At 31.1% G+C, this 12,029-nt stretch overlaps 1 protein-coding gene across 11 annotated transcripts in view; it reads left to right on the top strand.

Annotated features, from left to right (window-relative positions):
* CACNA2D1 (calcium voltage-gated channel auxiliary subunit alpha2delta 1) overlaps positions 1–12,029 on the top strand; it is a 496,257-nt gene that overhangs the window by 432,577 nt on the left and 51,651 nt on the right. For 5 of the 11 annotated variants that reach the window (XM_043588713.1, XM_043588711.1, XM_043588710.1 and 2 more), the window contains 6 exons: positions 452–526; positions 782–856; positions 3,917–3,973; positions 8,024–8,095; positions 9,439–9,510; positions 11,719–11,780. In XM_043588713.1, the coding sequence (XP_043444648.1) occupies positions 452–526; positions 782–856; positions 3,917–3,973; positions 8,024–8,095; positions 9,439–9,510; positions 11,719–11,780 (413 nt within the window). Of the gene's footprint in view, positions 1–451; positions 527–781; positions 857–3,916; positions 3,974–6,008; positions 6,106–8,023; positions 8,096–9,438; positions 9,511–11,718; positions 11,781–12,029 lie in introns of those variants that run through there. The other 6 variants (XM_043588719.1, XM_043588716.1, XM_043588714.1 and 3 more) reach the window with 3 other exon arrangements.

Genomic DNA, 12,029 nt, shown 5'->3' with positions numbered 1-12,029 from the left:
AGCTACAACTGACTGTACAGTAGCAATTAAATATTAGAGATAATGAGTACAAGGGACATCAAATAAAAATCCTGGGGCACCTGGGTAGCTCAGTAGGTTAAGTGTCCAACTCTTGATTTCAGCTTAGGTCTTGGTTTAAGGGTTGTGAGTTAGAGCCCCATGTTGGGCTCCATGCTGAGCATTATGTCTACTGAAAAAAAAAACAAAAACCTACATTTTCTATTTTAGCCACTGTCATCAGGATTTCATTTACAATGATAAAGTCCCGGGTAAACAAAGGTGGGAATCATTGTAAATTGGTATCAAAAGCTGTTTCACCCTTAAAAATGTTTAAGCTAGATTGGAATATAACTACTGTCAAGCAAAAGCATGAACATATATAATAATTGTGTAGAAATATGTGCATTTTTTTATCCAAAATAGACTACCTTTTTGCTATCTTTTATTATAGAACCAGCTAATTCTTGGTGTGATGGGGGTTGATGTATCTTTGGAAGATATTAAGCGACTAACACCACGTTTTACAGTAAGATGAAATTTACTCTTTGGGTATCTTTTTATTTTAGAGCTCGGTACTAATTTAGCTATCTATAAAACATTTAAGTAATCCTCAAAAATCATGTAGTTAACTTACCGAATGAACTAAATGTTAAGGTCTTTAAAATAATATAAAGATACTATGCTGTCTTTCTTCATGCTTTAAAATGTGTTAAGAATTTTTTATCTTTAAAGAATGTGATTTCTGACTGTGACCCAGGGATTTTTAATTTTTTTTTTCCAGCTCTGCCCCAATGGCTATTATTTTGCAATTGATCCTAATGGTTATGTTTTATTACATCCAAATCTTCAGCCAAAGGTATGTATATAATTTGTTTACAGTGATTAATGCAATTCTGTAAAATTAATGGTTAATGCTCTTAATAGATTTGTCATCTTTAAATTCATTATATAGCACTAAATATAAAGGAACATTAGGTCTGTAATGTTAATACATGACAAGAACACAGTTTATAATACATGAAAGTGTGAAAGCACTATTCATTTTCTCTTACCAATTTAGTTGTCCCATATTCCTATGGAATATTTAACCAATATTCACAACTCAAAGACAGCCATTATCGCCCCATGCCTGAGTTCACATATACCTTTGGGATTTTGATTAAGGCTGTAAGGTAGTGAGGAGATTGCCCCAGATGGGTGTGAACCTGATACATAAAAGTAATGTTCTTCTATGCACAGATTATATTTTCCATCACCCTTTTTTCTAGTAATTATCTCTTTTTTTCATCTCCCAAAGTGTTTTTTTCTTTCTACTTTTGAGCATGCTTAAAAAAATAGGAATGAAATTCAATAAGTACAACTCCATGGGATGAGCTTCAGAACTGGGAGGTGTTTATTAATCAGGGAGTTATCAGAAAGTGACAAAATCACATAGATGAACTTTTTATTCTAATCTCTATGCTAAGATATGAAATATTTTCCTAAATGTCTTATCCAGCTTCTTTCACTTTCCATTAGTGCTTCACAGGTAGGATGACATATATTTATCTGGAAATAAAAACTGGCAAAATCATATTACATAATTGTAAGTTATGAGCATCTTCAAGGTGTTGCTTAACTTTGGAGATAACACTGAAGATACTTTAACCCATGCTAGAGGGAAATACATCCAGATTTAGTCATACTATCTATCTTCTTTCCCTCGGTCACGAATAGTTAATGTTAGTGATATCTTTGGACATACACAAGTATATTCATAAACACACATACATTTAATGTTGAGTCATTTAAATACTTTTCAAATCAATGATAATTAAGAACCATTGATATTGAATGCAAAAACGTACTAAGTGGTTGTAGGAAATGTGATGATTTTAAAAGTTCACTTGGGAATTTATTTCCATATAAACTCCATCATGATCTAAATATTAGCTAATCAAATGTAGCTGCCTCTCATTCTGCACTATATTTAAAGTGGTTATTTTATTATAAAAATGGTATAGACATTTCTCCCCATTATCATTAGTCTATCACAGGCCTTTATAAATATGTCCTGTTAAGTTCCTCTTAATAGAGTTATTTATGATTAGCCTAATATTCTATGATTTTGTCACAGTTGAAAATTTGTATCTTTTTAAATATTTTTAAGATTTTTAAAAAATTTGCAATGCCATTGTTTGCTTTTTGTATATCCAATATATTTTAATTTATGTTCCCACAACTGAAGTGATTTAAAAGCAGTAACAATGGAACGTGTTGAAAGGTGTGAAGGATCCCCATTTTTATGATTGTAGGTCTTAACCCCTTCTCCAAAAGGAAGTAAAATATATCACAGACAAAATAATAAAGAATAATAATGAGAATAATGTACATACAATGTATATAAATCTATCATTTAAAGGCAATAATTTGAAAAAGGTTTTCCCCCTTTTATACATTCTTCTGATAACCACTATTTACATAGAAAAATTTTACTACTATTTGATGTTAACATCTATTTGTCTCAGATTTGGAATAATTTACTAACACTCATATAATTACAACAAAAATATAAATTCTATAGAAAGCATTATTACAGCCCAGGTGATTTTTTTTTAGGACTATGTTAACTTTTCATATTTTTGCATAGGAAATTATTAGAAGCAAGTGTGCAACAAAGATATTTAGAAAATACTATTTTACAAAACCATTAAAATACGTTTGAACAATTGATGTGTTCTTTGAAATTTATGCTTGTGAATTAAATACGCTTGTGAATTCTCATCATTAGATTAAACATTATTTGTGTTTTGTGGGTGATGGTGCATGCTTTGCAGGTAGACCAAAGAACTGCATAAAAGGATGATAGAGTATAAGACATCTTGTTTGTGTTAGAAATTGACAAGTACAAAGGACAGATATGGTAACCACTAGTATACTAACAAAATTATTCTCAGTGCTTTCATCAGAAATTTACCAGTAGAAATAAAGGAAGATAATGCTGTTCCATAATACCCCCCCCCTTTTTTTTAAATAAGGTCAAAGTGTAGTGTTATTGCAAGTATTCTTTGTTGAATGCCTTGTGTTTTCTTCCTGAAATTATAATCTTAAGTTATTTCAGTACAATTTTGTAGTTTGTAGAAGGCAGTATGAGTATCCTTCAAAAAGGCTAGAATCTCAGGAAATAAAGTAGTTATAAACCTTTTACATATCTAATTTTCTAAGCAATCATTGCTAATCTCCTCATGTCTCCACCATGACCACATTTGACAAGTACTGGATTATGTATCCTGCTTTATTCCAAAATGCATTTTACATTTCTTACTTTTTGTTTCATAAAAATAACCAGATTGGGTACACTTCTAAGATACTTTATTTTGGTCAATCTTAATAAATATTTATTGTATAGGAAGTTGTGCATAATCCACACTTTAGAAGTCAATATTTAAAATAAATCTACAGTGTTAGGATTAAATTCTCGTTTAGTTCCACAGATACAACATTTGGTAACACTTCAGAAAACAAAGCCACAAATTTTAAGGGCTTAATGTTGACACTTGTCAATATCTTATAATAATTACATTTTAACACATTTGAATCATGTAAATTCCAAAATCTGCAGGATTTTTTTTTTTGAATCAGCATTAAAGTTGTCTGAGACAAAATACTTTGCTCACTTTCCAAATATGTACTTTTTTAGGAAAAAAGGAAGATACTAAAATATGCTCCTAAACAATTTTTTGAATACTTTTACTAGCATAACATTTTTTATACACCACCAGTATTTTGAAACATTAATTTTATTTGTTGACATGTCATGAACTCTGTGATACCTGCTGCTGATCAAGGAAATATCTGATCAAAATTGATTGTAGGATAGAAGCCTTGCCTGTGTTGAAATGTAGCATGATGAATTACCACCTTTCTGTTGCTTCAGCCTATTGGTGTAGGTATACCAACAATTAATTTAAGAAAAAGGAGACCCAATGTTCAGGTAACTGTGAATGAAGTTAGCAGTGGCTTCAAATACGCTAAATCAGAGTTGAGATTAAGCTTCTCTTCCTAAAGCATCTGATTAATGCTGCCTTTCCTGACATCAAGCTTCCAGAGCATGAGTTGGAGATGAGCATCGTTTCTCAAACTGGAGCAAAAGCATTATTAATGATGGCAGGGGGTATGCATTTGCTAACTTAAGATTGCTAGCAAATTATGTAATGTCGTTAATCAGAACAACTATAATGAGATGGCTTCTAAAAGTAAATTTGTTATTAAAATTGTGAAATTAGTGTCCAATCCATGCTTTCCTAACAAGTGCTTGTAAAATTAACTTCAAAGTGGAAATAAAAAGACAGTTCTGGTGTGATAGTTTCTGTAAACCATACATTGCAGGCCAAAATTTCTTTGAATTTCTAAAGTGTATCTTAGGATTAGAGGTTAGAGAAACTTCCCTTAAGCTAATTAAAAATGCCCAGAATTGCAAATAAATATTGTAAATTGTTATTGCCTGACAAGTTCATTGCAAAATCTTTTCGCTTTTGTCAACAAAATTTAAATGTTACTTTATGTGTGCATATTTCTATAATTACATTAAAAATAATCAGTAGAGAGGATACTTCCTACAGTTTAGTACAGTACAGTATGAGAATTGTTACAGTTACAGAATTTCAGAATTCCGAAGGAATTTCAGTATGATTTAATGTTTTATATGTAATCCTATCATTGCTCTAAAAAAAGTTAGTGGCATTATTATGGACAGGTAGTATGATATTGAGAAGATATTATTAAACTATTTTACCCCATTCAACCTCATTTTACTTTAACTTCTTTATTGGAAAAGTAGGAGGATTGAATAATGGTTGTTGTTTTTTTCATTTTTTTAATGTTTATTTATTTTTGAGAGAGAGAGAGAGAGAGAGAGAGAGAGACCGAGCATTAGCAGGAGAGGGGCAGAGAGAGAAAGGGAGACACAGAATCCGAAGCAGGTTCCAGGCTCCGAGCTGTCAGCACAGAGCCCTATGCAGGGCTCGATCCCATGAGCTGTGAGATCATGACTTGAGCCGAAGTCGGACGCCCAACCGACTGAGCCACCCAGGCGCCCCTGAATAATTGTTTTTTAACCTACGTGATATATTCCCCTAGGAAATTAAATATATATATTGATCTACAGCTCCATCTCCTGAAAATTCTGAACTAATGTGACCAGGGATGGGACCCAAGTTAATAAATAGTATTTCAAGCTTTCCAGGTTGTTCTAAAGTTGCAGAGCCACTGGATTAAAAGAAGCTTCAATTTTCTTCTAGCTCTAGAACTCTGTGCAATCTGAACTTCATGTTGTTGCATCAGTCTTCATATCTTTTATGACTCCTGTAGAGGTTAAAATGAAATTAGTGTCTTTTCTTGATTTATTAAATTGTCTCCTGTTACTCTCCTTGCATGCTTCTTTTTGTGTATTATCTTAAATTATACTTTTTGCATTCATGTATATCCTAGCAAATTTTCATTTTTACAGTACTTTCAAATGTTGCATGTAAATGTTATAATATAATTTGAAAATAAACAACCTGAAAAATGGTTTGTTTTATTTTTACTTTCTGTCTAAGGAAACCTCAAATGGCAAACTAGCAACCATACAAGACTTTAGAATTTTAGGAATATTTTTTGAACTATGTAATATTTTTAATCATCCTAAGCACTAATTATTTCTATTTAAAATCTGTTTAAAGACATTCCGCCTTTTAGTTCTACAAATGTTGTCTTTATGTCAGCTGATACTAAAATTTTACACATGAAAAGTGTTATATATTTAAAATATCAAACAAAAGCATTAGGAATGAAGGGACTGGATTCCAGTTCTCAAAATTCACTTGGTGCTTTTTTATTATAAATTTCTGCTTTTGAATTTTTCAATCATTGTGCCTATGACGGGTCTTTTAAAAATGGTCAGCTAGATTGCCGTTTAAAAAGTACAAGTTTTGCATTGACATTTTGCTTTTACGATTTCATTTTCTTCTCTGTGTCTTTATATGTTGGATTGGGACATGATCTTCATATTGCCAATTCTTCCCGATAATGCCTCCGCCATGCATGCTGTTTGGGTCTGGTCATGCTATGCATTATCCATTGCATGTAAGATAATATTCTTATTTATGTTTATATTTTATCATTTTGATTATGTTGACTTTGTTTTGCAGTGAGTATGTTAAATTTTTAATGCTGTTATGGTGTTTGTGTGAAGAGGATTTATTTCAGGGAAATTTAAAGAAGCAATTCTGAATTATATTGTCCAATTTAGAGTATCCTTTTGTTAGTGACATTCTTGGTTCATTTTTTCAAACAAAGGATTAAAATTATTTTCAATATTGATTTTTATTTTATCTTTATGAATTATGTTACATTTCAAATGAATATTTGCTTCTGAGGCAATATATTGCTATCCAAACAATGGTCAGTATTATCACCTATTAAGCAGTCTAATAGTCATTTGTAATATTCTAGAATCTTCTGATTCCAGACATCAAGCTCATGAGCAGTGAATATTTTTTAAATAAAAGCACAAGACACAGTTGAGATTATTGTTTTAATTTGCCTTTAAGAATATCCATTCATCAAAACCCATAGGAATCATAAACTGTCATCATTTAAATGGAGTTATATCTTGAAAGAAAGCATTTTTGTCATAATTATAAAATAAATACATGCCATATATAATGTCATTCAGCATTGAAGTTAGTGTTTATTTAATTTATTTGAATTATTGTTATTATTTTGGGTAGTCAGTCCAAACAGTGTTTAATTAAAATAGTGATAATCTCGTTCAACTGATGGTCCAAAAAAATAAAAAGTAAATAAAATAGTGATAATCTGAATGTATTTTGGAAGAGCCTGTGAATCTGAAATCACTAAAATTCCAGTGACCTTGCACTAATACAGCATATTTTGTATTTATTACTTCTATCTAATTAATTATCACATTTTGGTGGTATTTATTTTAGTCCAAATTAAAAATCCAGTTTCTAAAATCATTTAGTTGTAAAATTATCGACACCTATTATGATTTGATTATTCGAACAAACTTTGATAATCTATTATGGCACGTTACATTCTTAGCATTGTTATAAAATAATCAGTGTATTTTTTTTATCAAATAGCTAAATAAGTCTTCATTTTATGATTGAGAAAATTTTTAAATGTCATATGAGGTAAACTTGCCAAGCTAACAGTTTTATTTGACATAGTTATAGAAATAAAGAGTATGCCTTATTCCACAGTTAATTTTACTTATTCACACCAGCAAGAAGAAGCAGTAGGAGACATTAAAGCGAAAACCATATCTAGTGAACCCAAGGATTAATATTCTAGTTAGATTTTAATTACAATAGGTAATCTTTATTAAAGTCCTTATGACTTGACCATGTATCTTATCTTATAAAATTTACTTAATTTATTAAATTCAAATGTAAAATTTCTAAGATTCAAATATATAAAGCAAACTTGCATCTTTATGCATCTTAAGAAGAGTATGTTTAGAATAGTTAGTTTTACTTAGCAAATTCAAAGTTAGTTTTTAAAACATTTTCCCTCATTTCTTACTTTTTATAGAACACAAGTAAAGAAACGTATATCACTTAGATGTTACCTTTGTTTTATTGCCAAGTATGTTATCCACGTGGCTTCATTTTGTTCCTTTCCCATCCTATTTAAAGGAAAAAAGTTTCAAGTAGATCTTTGATTGTCATATTCACATGGAACTTGTAATTATAAATGTAGTATCTAGCATACCACTCGAAATGAGACTGTCTTCAGTTGGTGGCAAATTAATATTTTCTTGTTTCACTTAAGCTCAAGCCCCTACTCTATTATTATCTTAAAATACATGTATGCAAAACAATATATCTTTGTATAACTGTTTTGTCAGCCGTTTAATACACCTTAGGTAAGTAACTTGTATGTAATTATTTTTGTGTTTGAATATACATTGAACTATTTACATACAACATCAGTTTTCAATGTCATATATGCTTAATTATTATTATTTTCTCTGTAGAACCCCAAATCTCAGGAGCCAGTAACTTTGGATTTCCTTGATGCAGAATTAGAGAATGACATTAAGGTGGAGGTGAGTGTGTGCCTGATCAGGTTAGATCCTGGGGTTCATTCATTCCACAGTATCTGTTGAGCCGCGTCATTGTGTTATCTTCTCTCCTAGATCCTGTCCACACAATGGTGAATGTTGTTTGTCTTTAAAATTTCTAGGGGTGGGCTCTCTTATGCAAATGATCATATGAAAAGGAATGAGTATTTTTAGTTGGGTGTGACATTAGTTTCTTTCTTTCTTATCCCATAGTTAGAGGTATTTTAAGTATTTTAGTACAAATATAACTTACAAATTGCAATAAACAACGCAGAGATGGAGGACATTGCTACAGAGCTAAAAGAAAAGTTGGAGGGAATCTAACCATCCAGCCACCCAATGAGCAATGTGAAGGGCAAAGCAGCCATGTTTGTCTTTGTATACTTAAGCCAGAAACATTTCTATTTTATTTCAAAACTAAAACTGCATGCCATTTCCTCTGAGAGGGTCTTCCTTAATAATAAGGATAACTAATAATAATATTTATTAAGTACATAATACGTGTCAGTCATGGATTCTCAACAGCCTTTGAAATAGATACTATTATTATATTATCTTTATTTGTTGAACTGAGGATAGATTTTAGGTCCAGAGAGGTTAAACGGCTTGTCTCATTAATCAGCCAGTAAGTAGCAGGACCAGCATTTGGATCCGGCTTTTGCGCTTCAGAGCAAAGATTTTTAAGATTCTTTTATATGGATTAACTTCACCTCTCATCTATGCAAAGGCCACCATATTTCTTTGAGAATTTGTCGTGGTGTGTTTTAATAGGCACTTGCTTTACGCGTTTTACACATTGACTCCCTCACTGTAGAACAATAGAATGTAATTATTCGTTATTATTACCCAAGACCAAGACATAGTGCTGGGATGTCTTAGGTGATTAATGAATGTTTGTAATAAAGTGTTTTCAGGTGATGGAACAGGATCATGTAATAATAAAGAGCATGGTCGTTGGGACTCTGATGCCGCTGAGTGACTTTAATAATATTATTTAACCTAATACATCTCACAATCAGTCTCATAAAGTAATCGACTATTCTTTCATTAGTTGTATTTTAAAAATTAAGGGGTGGCTGAAGACAATTAAGGATACCTTGATTATTTTAAAATATGTAAAATGACTGTAACGTGGTAACTTAAAAGAATGTGGTAACTTTTTAAAAGAATGTTCCCAGAGAAAACTACAACTACTGGTACAACCAGCCTATTTTTATTCAGTCTCTTGTAAAATAAGGTATAAACCTTGAAATATCGATACTTTAATAATCGTATTATGGTAGTCACTTGAATACGTGCAATAAAGTGATTCTTTCATCTTCCCTTAGATTCGAAATAAAATGATCGATGGAGAAAGTGGAGAAAAAACATTCAGAACTCTGGTTAAATCTCAAGATGAGGTAAGGATTAAGTCAGGCTCATTCTTAAACAAAACATATATATACATAATTTTATTGGTAGTTTGTCTTTTGTATTAAAGCAGTATTTATAAAACAGAGATGTCTCAAGGAAACATTTTTTAAGGTCTTTGCTGGAAGAGTATTTTTAATAATATTTTTAACTCTTTTTAATTTTCCTAAAGCATGTTGCTTTAAGTTTCTTGATGTTTTACATTAATAACAATGTATTCTTGAAAATTATATTTCATGTCTCCATTTTTTTATCATCTTAGGAAATAGAACACAATTTAATGTTGTGCCATGTTCTTAGCCATTTCATCATGCAGAATTGAAGAAAATATGTAATAGCTGTGTTATATGATTTCTACATGCAGATCTTCTAATTGTTGGGTTCCATATATTATTTTGTTTGGTGTTTTAATTATTTACTTTTTTTTTTGGTGTATCTTCCATCACTATTTATGCACTTTATGATTGTCTTGCATTTAAATCTGAAACTAAATCAAGAGATAACCCAACTACACCCATAAATCACTGGTACAAATAAGTAATAAACTCATATTGTTTGATACTGATGTGGAGGAACTATGTATATGAGCAGTGTGTCTATCCATTATCAGTCACATGTGGAGTAAATACACAGACATTCACATATTTGACTATTTAAAAATATATGGAATCCAGAGGCTTTGGAGCCTGGAAATTTATGTGTATGTATATAACTTACATCCTTTTCCTCACATTGTTATCCTTTTTAAATGTATACATTCTTGAATTCCTCAGCAGATCTTTGTCTAGGGTGGAGCTAGGATCCAAATGGGATCATTCATTAGCAGGTGGCTTTTCTCACTTAATACCGTTAGGAGTCCCCAGTACCAGAAGACAGGAGGACGTATATATCAATTGCAGTCATTGTTGAAACGTCGATTCTCTTTACTTAGACTTTAGCCATACTCGTAACGCGCTTACTCCTCGAGGAAAGATGTAAACCATTCAACAATTGTGCCAACTTTTTTCCATGTTGTTCTGCCAACGAGAACTCTTTGACCTACACATTCTATCCTCAAGTTATACATTAATTTTGTTTGTTTTGGGTCACCTTGATATTTTCCTAGTTTGCCATATTTTTTGCCATATTTTTTATGAGTAATATGAAATATGTGAACATTATTTTTTTTTAAGAATTTTACTAGTCTAAAAACCTCATAATTCCTGTTCTTCCTGCCTCTGTCCTCTACACACATACAGTAAATCATAGGAATATTTGATGTATGGAGACAACATGAATGGTTGTTACAAAATGAATCTGGCATTATACATTTACTTTATTCTCCCAAATTAAGTTTTAAGGCTTAGATACTTTCATTTCATCAATAAATTATAGAAAATAATAGTATTTAGTCCAGCGGTCAGTTAAATTCGACAGTGATTTTAAAGTGATTAGTGTATTGCCGAACACCAAGTAACATTTCAGTGAATATTACTGTTCTGATGAGGATAATAAAGCTGGAGATAACTAAAACAAATGTAAAGATGCATAATAGCCATCACTATACCTAATGGAAGAAAGAATGATAATTTCTTTACTAGTATTCCATAGTGACCTATGAACGATTCTATATCCATCAAGTTATTTTGCTCTGTACTTCCTTTCCCTGGTGGATTTCATTTTTTTTCTAACCTTCAGTGGTACTAAGTAATTCGTCTCTTATGCTAAATACTGTAATAATGGCTTAATAAGAATGATAATATCATAATCATACATTTGGATGTACAAACAGTACATTGCTGTCCTGATATTACCAGTTTCTTATAAACGCTGTCTAGTATGGAAATATCTGAGGCTTCTTTAACATATCCTAGTCCTATTTTATTGTTAAAATTGTATTTTAGAAAATGTTTCCAATGTTTTGACGTTTATAATTCAGCATGAATTACTAATAGTTTGCACTAAAAAGACTTAAAAGTTATGATGCAGATGTTTATGTTTGTGCTAAAATTTTGCTTTACACACACACACACACACACACACACACACACACACACACACCCATTACAGAACAAATAAATGTAGACTAGAGCAGACGTTTGTGAAGGAAGGTTTGGAATGACCACAGTATTTATAAATAGATTTTAGCGTTCTGCTTTTTATATGAACTCACATAGAATTTATAAGGTGATAACAACCATATCAAACTTTTTTTCTAGAGATACATTGACAAAGGGAACAGGACATATACATGGACTCCTGTGAATGGCACAGATTACAGGTAATTAACTGGATTTAAATATGTATCGTATACCAGAGTATTCAGTTCTGTGTCTTTCACCTATTTTTAGTAGCAATTTTCATAATAGATGAATATTAAGTCCTTGCATTTTCATAAACCATTTTCATTGTAATTAAAGCAGAAAAGTTATTTTTTCCAATGCAGAAATGTATTAAAATTAGAGCTTCTGATTTTTCAAAATGGAAAAGATGGAAAAAAGCTAGGAATATAAAATTTGGAAATGAACAC

This window comes from Prionailurus bengalensis, chromosome A2 (genome assembly GCF_016509475.1).
Source record: "Prionailurus bengalensis isolate Pbe53 chromosome A2, Fcat_Pben_1.1_paternal_pri, whole genome shotgun sequence".
Taxonomy (NCBI): domain Eukaryota; kingdom Metazoa; phylum Chordata; class Mammalia; order Carnivora; family Felidae; genus Prionailurus; species Prionailurus bengalensis.
The sequence above is the reverse complement of the archived record's forward strand: the minus strand, read 5'-3'. Positions and strand labels throughout refer to the sequence as shown.